The sequence below is a fragment of the Hippoglossus stenolepis genome, chromosome 2, assembly GCF_022539355.2.
Source record: "Hippoglossus stenolepis isolate QCI-W04-F060 chromosome 2, HSTE1.2, whole genome shotgun sequence".
Classification (NCBI taxonomy): domain Eukaryota; kingdom Metazoa; phylum Chordata; class Actinopteri; order Pleuronectiformes; family Pleuronectidae; genus Hippoglossus; species Hippoglossus stenolepis.
This window is the reverse complement of record NC_061484.1, coordinates 3,554,716-3,568,982: the sequence shown is the minus strand read 5'-3', so window position 1 is coordinate 3,568,982 and position 14,267 is coordinate 3,554,716. Positions and strand designations below refer to the sequence as shown.

General features: G+C 42.0%; 2 protein-coding genes across 2 annotated transcripts; one reads left to right on the top strand and one right to left on the bottom strand.

Annotated features, from left to right (window-relative positions):
- The first annotated feature begins 340 nt into the window (after window positions 1-340).
- LOC118120693 (CDGSH iron-sulfur domain-containing protein 3, mitochondrial) lies at window positions 341-4,478 on the top strand. The gene is made up of 3 exons (XM_035175883.1): window positions 341-664; window positions 3,642-3,758; window positions 3,842-4,478. Exons 1-3 carry the CDS (start codon window positions 578-580, stop codon window positions 4,025-4,027), a joined length of 390 nt encoding a protein of 129 aa, XP_035031774.1. The 5' UTR covers window positions 341-577; the 3' UTR covers window positions 4,028-4,478.
- Window positions 4,479-4,967: 489 nt separating this feature from the next.
- LOC118120690 (polycomb group RING finger protein 2) lies at window positions 4,968-13,437 on the bottom strand. Its single transcript, XM_035175868.2, has 9 exons — window positions 13,126-13,437; window positions 12,388-12,515; window positions 11,797-11,893; window positions 11,629-11,684; window positions 11,378-11,507; window positions 10,626-10,665; window positions 10,395-10,493; window positions 8,447-8,527; window positions 4,968-6,205 (listed from the first exon to the last, which is right to left on the bottom strand). The coding sequence occupies exons 2-9, from the start codon at window positions 12,503-12,505 to the stop codon at window positions 5,825-5,827; spliced, it is 1,002 nt and encodes a 333-aa protein (XP_035031759.1). The 5' UTR covers window positions 12,506-12,515; window positions 13,126-13,437; the 3' UTR covers window positions 4,968-5,824.
- Window positions 13,438-14,267: the final 830 nt, after the last annotated feature.

Genomic DNA, 14,267 nt, shown 5'->3' with positions numbered 1-14,267 from the left:
ATTCAGCCATGAAGCGACAATACAATACAATTTTACAAAGCAAGATCAAATAAAATAGAATATATGTCAAATAACTTCAACACAAACAACTTTAATTCATTACAATTAAAGAATAAATAAATTAAACGTCCTATAACAAATTGTAACTTATTGTTTATAATGAGGTTCGATGTCTCCACATACAAATCAAATTCAATCACAGAGGACTTAGAAAACATTGTTTCATGAAGGTGACATTTACCAATTCTCAGTATAAGTTGAATCTTATTTATTTCTTCATTTCATCTTTCAGTCACTCCCAACTCGTGGAGCGACACCCGCCTCCTGATTGGCTCAGCGGCTGACATGTGACACAGGAAGTGGATTTCACTGATCGCTTCGGTCGCAGCTGTCAGACTGTGACGTGTTTGTGTGTAATTGTTTGTTGTGTTATTGTTGTGTGTGTGTTTGACTGAGCTCTTACTCTCTACACAGCTCAGACTGGTGCCGTCGCTCACTGAGCGTGGTTCATTGTCTGTGTGTGTCTGTGAGCAGCAGCAGTGTCAGTGTTGGAGTTCCATCTGTGAGCGGAGACATCATGAACTCCCTGGTGACGAAGTTAGATCACATGTGGATCAGCTTCACCTTCAGACAACCTCGGCTCCCAGCTACAGCAGCGCCCAAGGTAAATATAGTCCCAGTGCTACGCTGTAAACAAGGTGCTGTTCGGCTGATGACCCGCTGTCTGTGAAATCACTGCGCAGTCACTCACTGCTAAATACAACAACAAAACTGAAGAGACTGCTTATGTACACTGCTCCACATTACATGCATGCTTTCTACTCAGTACTTTCATCACCTTGTACTTAGAATATCTGTATTGTCAATATCTCCATTAGCACATACTTCTTTACAGTGACAGCTTTGTAGTACTACTGGTGGAGAGACTGTCACCTCACTGCAGTGAACTTATTCTTGCCCCTTTTTTGACCTTTGGTTATTGTTATGGTCTTGTGTTGGACTGTTTTGTATGATACTGGATGCCTACATTTCCCTTGGGATCTATCTATCTATCTATCTATCTATCTATCTATCTATCTATCTATCTATCTATCTATCTATCCTTCTATCTATCTATCTATCTATCTATCTATCCTTCTATCTATCTATCTATCTATCTTATCTATCTATCCTTCTATCTATCTATCTATCTATCTATCTGTCTATCACTATACTGACAGTATGTAAAGGAACTGTGGATAGTTGGGCCACCTGCTAGTGGCGGATCTAGGATTTTTCTAAATCAGGGGCCATTAAGGGGCCACAATTTACACAGAGGGGCCAATGATGTGTCCAACATCCATCACAATTCCTGATTCAGTAAGGTGCACATTTGAGTCATTCCTTGTTCACTGCTACCTCTATAGCTTTGAGCAAAGACACACATTATTAAATATATTTTGAAAATTACTCTTTGTTCAAGCACATTGTTTTTTTCTTAAAAAAAAAAAATTAGAATATAATTGTTATATGTATTGTTAGTAAGTGACTATTGACAGGACAGGGGCACTCTAGGGGCCAATCATATTTCAGCTTTAGCCAGTATCCCCTGGCCCCGCCCTTGGGTCCGCCCCTGCCACACATGTGCAAATGTGAAACAAATATCGCAGGTCAAGCTCAAGTTCACCAAAGTTGAACTCCATAGCCATGCTGCAGTTTGCCTCGCCACAGGCAGCCAATGTTTTCTTCGCCCCCTCGCCCACACAGATCGGGTGTTGATTGTGTATTTGTGAATGGGCCCTAACACTTCACACACGTTTCCGATCAACACCTGATGAGACCTCTCCTATAGACTGTTGTTGCACAGTAACTCAGCAGCTTTGATGGACCTTTTACATCAGAGACATGTTGACCTGTCTCAGGCCGTTTTCAGACATGACCTGCGGAGGATCTCAGGAGAATTGGGTCCGACCTTTCTCCGTAGTTTGTCTTTCACACACACGGCACAATGGCAACAAATCCTCCACAGGATTCAGACAAGGGGGGTGCAGCAGACAGGATGTAATGTATGAATTCTGCCGCAGAGACCACGTGATTTTGTTTACAGTACATCGACACCGCGTCGCTCTTATCACCACCTGAAGATCTGACACTGAAGATTATTAAATTTATAGTAGGTAAACTTAGGTGGTAGTAATGACACTGATGAAGGTTCTGTTGGGTTCAGGTATAGAGCTTTAACTGATGTGAACACCTGTGTTTATTTACTGTTTCCTGTCAAAATGGCTGCTCTGTGGAAAAAAAGGTCCATTACTTATATTAATAAACACCTGTGTTTTTCTGAATGTGCTTTGTCAAAATGCGTCTCATTAAAAAAAAAGAAGGCCTGTCTACTAAAGGCGTGGAGTTTGGTGTGCACTGAATCTCCATTGAGGTTCAAACCATTTTGACTTAAAAAAAATAGCAGGTCTGATAAGATGATATGTTTCCCACCAGCTGATTGGCTCCATCCGGCCTTTATTTGAAATACAGCTTGCTCTAGTATATTAGATTTAGCTCAGGGCTAGGCTGTTAGCTGGAGTAACTTCATGAACATAGAGACATTATTTACAGCAGACACTTGTCAGGGCAGAAATAGCACAGGGGAAACATGGTAAATGGTCTGCATTGATATAGCACTTTTCTTGTCCTGATGACCACTCAAACTTCTTAACAGTACAGTTTTACATTCACACACACATTCATACAGTGCATCTATGTGCAGCACTTTCTCTATGAGAAGGGGCAATTTGGGGTTCGGTATCTTGCCGGACTAGGGAAGACTGGGATCAACCACTGACCTCCTGGTTAGAGGACGACCGCTCTAACCTCTGAGCCACAGCTTGAACAGTGGCTCCGTCCCATCAGTTGCCCTAACGAGCCAGCATTCACAATATCAGGACCGTGGTTCTACTGTAGATCACTTTAATGGAAGGCAGCCACCAAAGAGGCCATGTTTTCACCCCTGTCCGTTTGTTTGTTGGCTGGTTTGTATGCAAGATCATGCAACAACTACATGACACATTACCGTGAAACTTGGTGGATGGATGCAGTATTGGTCAGGAAAGAACCCATTACATTTTAGTGTGGATCCGGATCAGTGGGAAAATCCAGTATTTTCTTTAATTTACTTTAACATTGCGAGATTGGGGCGCTTTTCAGCATTTGAAATGGATATTGATGAAAAAATTCAGGCTTTAGGTAAGTGATATTTATAAGTGTGTGAAATGTGGTGCAAATCAAAATTCGGATCTAGTGAGTTTGATTGTGGTTTCATAAGGGGACTGTGTGACCTTGGTGGGGGTATGCATTTTTCCTGCTGTGACCTTAAAATGTCTGTGGTGGAAAAAGGTCTGAGAATCATAAAGATGCAAGTTGTGCCACCTGAACTGAACCTGAACTTACCAGTGAGTCAGGGAGATGTCAGTTAGACGAGGCACTTGTGAAAGCATGCAGGGCTTCAAACTCTATCATATTTAAACTTTGACCATTGCTCGAAGACCGAGGTTAATACTTATTAACTTTTATTTTAGCAAGCTTTCAAAGAATGTTGTACTATTTTAATCCCGAAGTGTTGCAACACATATCAGAAGAAACTGAGAACACTGTTGAAATGTCCACAGGTGCAGCTCTCCACCCTCCCTCCGGATCCTGTCATCCCCTCTAAGAAGCCTTTCAAAGTGGAGCTGGTTGGTGGAAAGCGTTACTCCTGGTGCACCTGTGGGCAAAGTAGGAAACAGGTAAAATGTCTTTATTTCTATCTAAATCACTCACAAGTTAAATAAAATCCTATGTGTTGTTTGATCACACCTTTATATTCCAGCCTTTCTGTGATGGAGCCCATAAACTGAAAGCCCCGGGCCTGTTCCCGCTACGTTTTGTTCCAGAGAAGGACACCTCTGCTTGGTTGTGCGGCTGCAAATACACCAACAACCCACCGTACTGCGATGGCACGCACAAGCAGGACTTCATTGTATCTGCAACACCACACGAGCAAAGTGACTCGTAAACCAGCAGGATCATTGCCAAATGATTTTTGGTTTTGGTTATAAACCTCATCCTGGTCAAGGAGCATTTACTTTAAACATTTTTTGCACATCAGTACGGTCCTTGAACACAGCTCACATGACATGATCTGCCATGTTGGGTGTCTGAATATTGTCAGTATTGCAAGCACTACATGGGATGTATTCTGGGAAAGATTTGTAAACAGATCTAGGGAATGGTGTTCCTGAAGAAAAGTGTCAGTGTCACTGAAACACTGAAATATGTGAATGAAGCAATTTATGAATTCATCCTATAGAGACAAAGGCAGGGTGTAACTCTGTTTTCTCTTTTATCTGTTGGGATATGTGTTCATATGCTTTTCTTCATTGAAATGCACTGCATAAACACTGAACTGTCAGATTGTCCTACCAGTAAATAAGTTACTACTGTATCAACCAATAAATACATCTTTATAATCGTCAGTTTTTACCGACACTGTTAGATGGAGGCTGATTCCACCCTTGTACGTTTGAGCTGGGTGTTGGAATGATGTGTAGTGAGCGCTCTGTCATTTAAAAGATTAATACACCTCATATTAATATCAAGATTTAAAGAATTCACTATATCTGGTTACATTTCATGTTTCTTCATGTTTGCTGTCAGATGCTTTGACACCTGTTGTCTGGATCATTTCACACAGAGCCCCTAAAGACTCAGTAACCTTCACTACACAGATTGCGAGAGATACGGCGTCGTGTATCAAAGCACAGTAATGAGACTGTGAAATTTCGGACTTTCGTCCCTAGATATATTGAATGTATAAATGTAAAAGTGAAATGTAACTTATTTAACTTGCATAGTTGTGTTCTAATCTGTAAAAAAAGTTGCTTACTCAGTTTTTGTACAGCACACACAAGCTACTGAGTTAATCAGGGAATCAAACAGGACAGTCGGCTCAGAAAAACCTAGTAAGTAAACATTTTATTGACCTAAAACATGCACATATGGCTGATAAAAAAAGTATCAGTTTGTTGAAAAGAAACAAAGGGAATGTTGAAAACGATGGAACTACGACATACATGGCCAAATATTCAAATCCCTTTTGAGTTCTTCGAGTGCCATGAGAGAGGGAACATGGTCTTCTGACAGACGTTATCAGCTTGAAAGCATGGTAGTGCTTGGAAATGTGTACATATAAATGCTTCTCCTGCTGGAAAATACTGGTTTGGATTGTGTGATCTGACCTTAACAAAGTGCATTGACAGTTTTATGTCATGGGTGTGTTACCTGATGAGCTTTTACTGGACATTTATACAGCAGTTATCAACATGACTGTTCAAAGGCAAGGATCAGCTTCTTTTTTACTTTACATCCAACTGGAGCAGTGATGTGCACTTGGATGCCTTCCAGCATTTTGTCGCACGTTTTTTTCTGGAAGCCAAACCAAAGTTGAAAGAACAATGGAAATGAATCAGACCCACAGCATATACAATACAAAACGATTACAATATCTTGTATAAAAGATAAGTTTATACATATGTATGCACACATGCTCACATTTGATACATACTGTACAGTTTGTATGTGTGCACTGTTCTAGTCTAACACACATAAACACACGCACACACACACGCACACACACACATACATACATACAAGTGTCTATTTGGCTGCACTCTCAGTCTTTGCTGTTGAAAGGTGATAACAGTAATCTGGCCCCCATTTGTCCAGAAGGAGAACTCAAGCTCCTCCTTTTGCTCTGAAGAAAAAAAGAAGGGAGCAATTCAAACACTGTCCTCCCTGCTGCCCCGTACACGCGTTAGGTCGCCGGGGGCAAACCACTTTTGTCGCCACCCCTCGCCTCCTCTTTGCCAGCTCCGGAGCTTGTGCCATTGACAGTCACCTTGCGAGCGCTGGCGCCCTGTTTGGATGCGACAGTGTGTCGCTGAGTGTTGTTGGGCACAGAGGTACCGTTGGAGCTTTGGATGGCAGGAGAGGGGTTGTGGGAGGCGGGGCTGGACTGCGAGGAGGCTCGGGGCAGCGGGGCTGCGGTGGGACTGTGGACCTTGTCACTCTGGGAGTCGCTCTCGGACGTCGGACTGGTGTTGACGCCGTCAGAGTGGCCCTGAGCGGCAGACTGGGACGGCCTCCTGCGCTTCCGGTTGGGTTTGACCAGATACTGCAAGGGGATGGGTCCAGTCTGCAGAGGAGCACAGACCATCATTACATTACATTACATTTTAAAATGTGCAAAAATGTACAGTTGATTACTTTAAATCAATTGTTAAATACTAAAGCTGGCAACAACTTATTGATTATTAATATATTGATTGATCGTTTTAACAAGTACTGCCTGTGAAGTCAAAGACTGATGCATGTATATCTCATGTCTATTGTGTCATACAGCTGCATTGTTGTCGAGCTATTAAAAAACGTATGGATGAGCCTCACTGTTGCACTGGGTGACAACATGCATCATACATTGAACACACAGTTACACACTTTGTTTGACACAGTCTCACTCACACCATCCTGCTGCAAGAAACACAAGCACCAAATGTGTATTCATCCACTGCCGAAAACAGTCCACCACTATTCACCCCTTGTTTGAGTAAGGTTTGCAAACAACAGCAGCGCCTTGCTGTTATGCCTCAAGTTGTTTATCTAGAAGTAAATACCAGGAAATAAAAGCTAAAATTGTGAACTCTTGTCCCATGATCATCTTTTGATATTAAACCCAAATGTCTGTATTCAACAAAAATGAATTGGCCTTGCCTTTCCCATTCTTACATGGTAAAGTAGACACAATTTTTAACATGTATGTAACAGCCAGCAACTGTTGTCCATGTAAAACTAAAGGAGTAATGGCGTTCTGAGCACAGAATTCCTCCTGTCTATGTGTGTGTATTGTATTAGTACAGCTGTTACAAGCTCGCTTTCTTGTTAATGCATGTGCATGTTAGTTCATGTGAGTGAGCCAGCCCTCAACATGTTTAAAAAGCAAGATGGCAGAGTCCAGTTCAGCTTTTAGGAAAAGTGGTAAAAGGTCTGTATTTATATAGAGCTTCTCTAGTCCTGATGATCACTCACAGCTCTTTACAGTTCAGTTTTGCCATTCACCCCTTCACACACACATTTATACGAGTGCATCTTTATTGCCCAAGGACACTTCGGCATGCAGTATAGGGGACACGGGTATTGAACCATCGGGAGATGGGGAGACTGGGATCACACCAACAACACTCTGGTTGAGGGATGACCCGCTGTACCTCCTAAGCCACATCGACCTTCCAGAATTTCATCCACTGAACAAACCACGTTCCTCAGCTGAAAAGGCAGAGGAACAACAAAGGACAAAAACCCCACCAACATCTAGCTATTGTCTTCAGTGTGAAAAGGTGCTATCATCTTTATTGCAGAATTAAATGGCATTGCAGTTGTCTTCCACCGCGGCACAATTAAACCAAAAACACTGCAGTTCCACCTTTTTATTTGATTTTACACAGCCTGTGGGCTACACACAGTATGGCAAGGCTATGCCATCGATAACAGCCATGCTGTCTAGCTGCTAGCCGCCATGCAGATCTGCTGCAAAAGTGAGCGCAGCCCTGAAATAAGACGCTGCAGGAACACCAACCTGCGAATGAGATGTGACTGATCCATTTTACCAATAAGCAGAGCAGCTAACTGGACTGTTTTCTGTCAGCTCTACTGTCCTCAGGGGAACTTTACTGACATGTGCTTCTGGTTGTGTGTTTAGGAGCTGCTTTCACTGGCCCAACATGTAGCTGAGGGGAGAGATGTGGCAGGGGAGGCATTTGTTTTGGGCTGATATTGCTGGTGTTAGGGCGACATCTAGAGGCAAAATATATTGTGTATACAACCTCAACTCTTTTTCACTGTCACTTAAGCTACAATGTGATTTATACACGCAACTAGAATATGAAACTAGAAATTAAAAACAGCAGAAAACACTGTATTACACTAGTCTGAAACACTGATCATTACAATCATCATCTCCCTCGCTCTCTCTCAGACACACACACACTCAGCTGACCTCTGACCAGATACAGTTTTAACGTTGATTCAATATCAACGCTGATAACCACATTATAATCGATATTTCTTTATAGCTCTGAGTGCATTAATCAGCCTGTCCGGCTCCTTCTCTCTCTCTCGTGCTGACCCACACGCACGCACACACATGGTCTAAACAAGTTGTAACAAGACCCAAAATGAACACTGCAAGCGGATTACCTGATCACTATAATCAAATTATGTAAACAGAATTTGTATAGGAACAATTCTTCATATACACATTTGATCACTCTAGCCATGATCACTATATCCGGTTATTACATTCAGCACACGGCATGCTGAACGTAATAAATCTAAAAACATGCTTAAGAAAGTTGTCATAAATCTAAAAGCTGTCACTCACCCGTCTCCACTCGTAGAAGTAAGCAATATCCATGAGTGTGTAGTAGTCCTTCAAGGGCTCGTCCCCGTACAACACCTCCACCTGTAACAGACAAGTCCCACCATTCAAAAGCAAGGTTAGGAGAAGAAAACCACAGTCTGCAGCTCATCACTTCACAATTTAAGTCAGTAAAACGAGCTTCAACCACTCAACCGGGTGAAGCATACACCTGCCATTTCAGTAACCCTACAAAGTGTCACATTAAATTCTGACCTGTTTAGATGTTTCCCCAGAGTATTTCTAAACTGATATGTTGTAGCACTATTTACTGTCAACTCAACCCCACTAGTAACTGCTTACAACTTGTAGATACACATTTTAATACTAAATAAAAAATAAAACATTTCCTTTCAAACAGACCAACTTAAATCTCTTGAGATTCCAGTATCACCAGTGTGTCAGACAGTAACTGGCTGATATTCATCAGTCACTGAAGAAGAGGGTTTCTGTGTTTCTGAAAAGCTAAAACACGACACTGATGCTTTGTTTCCCCAACTGAAGCTCAGTACTACTGCCGTACAGTAAACAGAGTAAATCCTCATTTGAACACAACACTTACTCAGTCTACTCTGTGAGGTTTTGATTTGAAAGCATTATAAAGGAAAAGGGGGAAAGAAGGAAAAGGGGAAAACCCAAAGTGCTGCACTGGGAGACAAACTGGAGCCAGTTCTCTTTATGTCAATATAAATATTCCTCAGATCAACAGCAAACGTTATTGACAAACTTATCTTTTACCATTTTAACCATCATCCCACAGGCCGTCTATAATAAACCACATGTTAGACAGAGAGAAAACCAATTCAGGTCAAGGTTATAGTGATTCCCCCTAATGTGAAATCTTACTGGCTCCATAAAGACTGATTGACGCACAATTTTCAGTACAATATATGAAACCATTGTTAGGTTGACAACTTCCATAACACAGCGTATGTTCTTTTTTGTTTATATTGCGGGATTTTGTTTAGAATTTTTCTTTTTATCCTTTTTTCCCGTTGAAAAACATGAAAATACAAACAAAATACAAACATTTCTTAACTAAAACCCTTAAACATGAAAATGATTGAATGTTGAACCAAACAAGGACAAAGTAGTAACTCATCATTTTAACAACATGAAGATTAATATTTAGTTAGCTTTGAACTACAGCGTCCCAGAGACTCATGGGAGATAGTTACTGAATGGTAAATAAGTAAAAGGTGAATAATAATATTGTATCGATGCAACTCTGGTTTCACGTGTTAACCACTACAACTAGAACAACTGAAGCACTGCAGGTTATTTAGACAGTGGCCAGGAGGCTAGTAGTGTGGCTAACTGTATTAGCATAGAATAATGCATGGACAAGAGCAGCTCTCACTTGTAGCACATAAATATATTTGATATATTTTTCCAGACTTACTACCCTATCGTTTTATTCACTGTACTCTATTATATATTGTGATACTGTAATCTGGGAGCTTCCTGATTCTTAACTCATCTCATAAATTATAAAAATTAATTTAATTTTACTTTTCACACCGAAATTCAGGACATGTTCCTGCTCTTGCTCCCCGTGTAAAAAGGATGGTCAGATATTGTACATCGACCAGTGGCCTAATGCAGCAATTTTACATCTAATTAATACACTCTTCTTAAAACTATTCATTTTGACATGTCCATTCATTGTGAAGCAGCGTCCCTCAGTGTGAGCACAAATTGTAAGATTGGAACCTCTGTTATTTATCATGTTGCACTGGATGCACACACACCACAGTGCTGACATCTGTAGCAGTGTTTGTGGGTGTGATTAAGTTACTTTGGAATTAAAAGTCCCCCGATGTATTTATTATTATTGTGTCAGACCCCTGTAGTTTGCTACAGAGTCAATATGGGAGGAGTTGCTGTGTATGGATGCACTGTGTCTAATTACCCGATAGTTGTTGGGAATGTCCATCTTGCTCCGCAGGAACTTTGCTAAGTGCATGACGGACATGGCTGCCGGGCACTGCAGGAAGCGTTTACCATTGGTCTGAAAACAAAGAGAAGAATAGAGAGGGGACATATTAATCCAGGTTGACGACCAGAAGAACCACACCAAACATGTGGTGTGGAGGCTTAAACTACTGCTTGACCCAACATCTTCTCTGAAATGAGGTTTTACCTTGTCTCCCTCCATCTCTGAACGCTGCATCTCATTGTTTCTGCAGGAAAACATTAAATACAAAGACATGAGGTTAAAACTATTATTAACAGTTCTTTCCACACAAACAGAAAATCTGATTGAGTGAGACGTACAGCAGGATTGACTGGAACCCGTTTGTTTAAATATGTCTCATTAGCAGTTTTCAGGCATGAACTCTGGAGAACGTCTTTCACACATGAAGAACGCAGCAGGAGATTCTCAGCTCACGACAACACAGAGACATCACCGCAGCGTAAAGGTGAGGGGAGCCGCAGCGTGCTGGACAAAATCCACTATGGAGATCACATGTTTTTTGTTTACAGCACATCGACATCGGCCCGTATCAGCAAAAACTCTTGAATCTCATCCGTCCGAGTTGACATCTGCTTCGTCTTCTACATGTGTATTGAATTTTTTTCACCCCGAAAGATTTGTGGGGGGGGGGGGTTGTTTTTGTTTTGTGTCCGTTGCATGTTAGAAACGTCACAAACGCCCACCTGCTGGAGGTGAATGGAGGAGGATCTCCTGCTGTATTCTCACATGGGCTCATTTGCCCATTTGTTTTTTGGGAGGGGGCTGGCAGGAGAAACTCTAGAGAATGTCCACAGCAACTAACTCAGACATTTGTGTCCTCACATACAGCCCCTCTGGATAATTTCAGGAGATTATCCAACTTTACCGTGAACAGACCCAGAATTTATTTATGTAAAAATGAGAACTGAGCGACTCACTTATTCCTCTCGTAGAACTGTATGGACAGACTGATGATTTCATCCTCTGCTATGTTAAACGTCTCCACCACTTCCCCCGGCTCCAGCACGCGATTCTCTGCGTAGAAGTCTCGCCTCCGTTTCATCTCATCTAGTTTCAGAGGGAAAAAATGCATTATTACATAGAACCCTACGACAACGACCAACACTATGGACTAAGAGTTTGCCTAAAAATAATATGTTGACTAACATCCTCATAAACACGGTCTTACCTTTGAATAACCCCGGAACAAGCTTATATACAATATCTTGAAGAGTTTTGTCCGCTCTTGGAAAACAAAGAAAGTTTCACAATATTAGACATGATACACATTGCAATCAGTGATGTGCGTGTGTTTTTTTTTTTTTAAAGAACCCCATTGTAAGCCATCAATAGTTACCTGATGCTGAGCTGTGGACACGTCTTGTGGACCTGGACGTCACATCGAGGACAGAACTTATTTGTCTCCAAGAAGGCAACGATGCATGTTTTACAAACTACGCAGAGAGAGAGGACACAGCTGTTAGAACACTGACCTGTATCATCACCAGTTATGATAAGTAGTACATGGAGTGGACTCTGTGTTATAAACACTTGCAATTCAATGTACTATATGAAGACATTTTAGATTTGACTGTTGAAATATTGACAGAAACCCTTCAAATATAACCCAATAAATCCACCTCCTGCCACCACAGTTGCAACCAAGTTAAATCAACACCTAAAATGCAGCATCAACAAAAACATGAATGCTAGTTGTCATGCATTACACTATTATTATGCACACATGTTCCTTTCCAGTGGGCCTGGCTTGAAAATCAACATTAACGGTGGGTCACATATGAGACTCAACATCCCACAGTGTGCAGGAGGCTCTGCTCACCGTGCACAACACTGTAGGCTCTGTGCCTAATCCTCACTGGGGTTAATAGTGGAAAAAGCTGTGTGCATGCATGTAATGCAGTGTAACGCTTCAATGAGTGGAACTTACAGGAGTGCAGACACTCTACGATGGTTGTAGCATCGATCAAGTAACCAGCGCACAGTGGACATGTGAGGTGGGGGTTCACATCTGTGATTTTAACCCGGTTGGGCTGCATTTTATCCATCAGGACAGATCTGCAGGGGAAGCACACGACAACATGAGAGCTGCTGGCTGCACAGTAGAACACTGTGCATGATGTTTGTTGGGACTATGGGTTCTCTCCCGTGTGGAGAATGAGTGGCTGCTCTCAGACAATGTCTGCAGCTCGTCCTTGGGACAGCAGCAACAAAGAGAGGGAGCTGCTGCAACAAGAAAACTCCTCGGCTGACATGTTGCAGCGATAAATAACGTGGAGAGAGCAGCAGCCGAGCGGCTGCATGCAGTCTGCGAGGAGGTGGTGCACAACAGCCGACTACTGAATCACCCTGTGTGGCCTCATCTTGTGCATCAGCTCCGCTCCTCGAGCAGCGGAGCAACAAAGAGCGTTTCATTTCCCCGGAGCTCCGGCGGCCCACCGAGCCCCGAGACCGAGCGCACCCGCTGCGAACAGCAGCACCGAGGGGTGCAGAGCCACGGGAAAATCACAGTGGTACACAAAGCAGCCATCTTAAATTCACTGACAGGGCTCTGTATGAGGAGGCGAACAAGAGACTGAAAATGTGACACCGTCCACAGTGTGTGCGCCTCAGCAAACAGCGGCGCGATGAGCCCGACAAAGAGCAGCCGCCGAGGCGTCGTTCCTACCTGATCCGACATGAAAGCTCCGCTCTGCTCCCACACACGATCCAGATCAATTATCTGGACTTGGGCAGAATTTGCAGCAGCGCCAGAAAATGGCTTTTTTCAGCCCCGTCAGAGGACTGCCCATTTTGGATCACGTGATATTATTTTGTCGCCTCGTTCACGGGGCATGAGGGGGATCCTCTGCGGGCCCTGCTCCCTGTCTGCAGCTTCATGTGTCTGCAGCCTCACACCACCCCACTCCTCTGTCTCTGCTGCATGTTGCTTTGATTCGTTTCAGTCAGGAGCCGAGCTGCTCCTCTGCTTGTCTGCGTGGGCCTCCCAGTGAGTTAAAGTGCACCACAGAGGAAGGAGGGGAGAGGGCCTGCAGGCCTCACGTCCAACAACTGCACAACTAGGAGTCTTGTTACTTTTTTATCTCAAATCTTAAATCTTAAATATATCACTAAAATTGATTAGTATATAAAGAATAAATAAAACCACAAACCCAGTGATAGTTCTATAGTTACAAGAATAAATAATTTTAATGGACAGAGAAAGGGCTGCAAATGCTATTGAGGTCACTGACGTCATGTTCTGTGTATTTGGGTTTCTTCATTGAATTCTACAATTTAAAAAAAAAAAGATTCCGTTTTTTAAAAGAACTGTTTTGAGACTACATATTTAAGGAAAAGGCATTATTTCCACTCTGGAATCATGTTCCTGGTGGTGTCCTTACACAGCACTTATACCTCCATGTTTGTAACTAACATTCAGAGGATAAATAAATAAAGTACAAACAAATTCTAGCACCTGAAAACATTTGAAGAGTTGTGTCCTGGCCAAAGGGAATACAAATAATTTCAATTTATCACTCAAATTGATTAGAAATAATAGATATAACCATCAATCCAGTGATAGTTCTATTTTTACAAAAAGATGAAGAAATAATTTTAATGTACAGAGAAACATTTAGGTTATGAATGTCTGATCAAATACATGACTGTGTAAATTATTCTTAGTATGGTAAAGAGTAAAGAGTAACATAAAGTGAACTGAGTTTTACATTATACACAAACTACAGGTTTACATTATTTTGATCATGTATCATGTTAGAGTTAGAACCATTTCCATCTAAATGAGATAAGAAATCTCCTCCTCCAGGT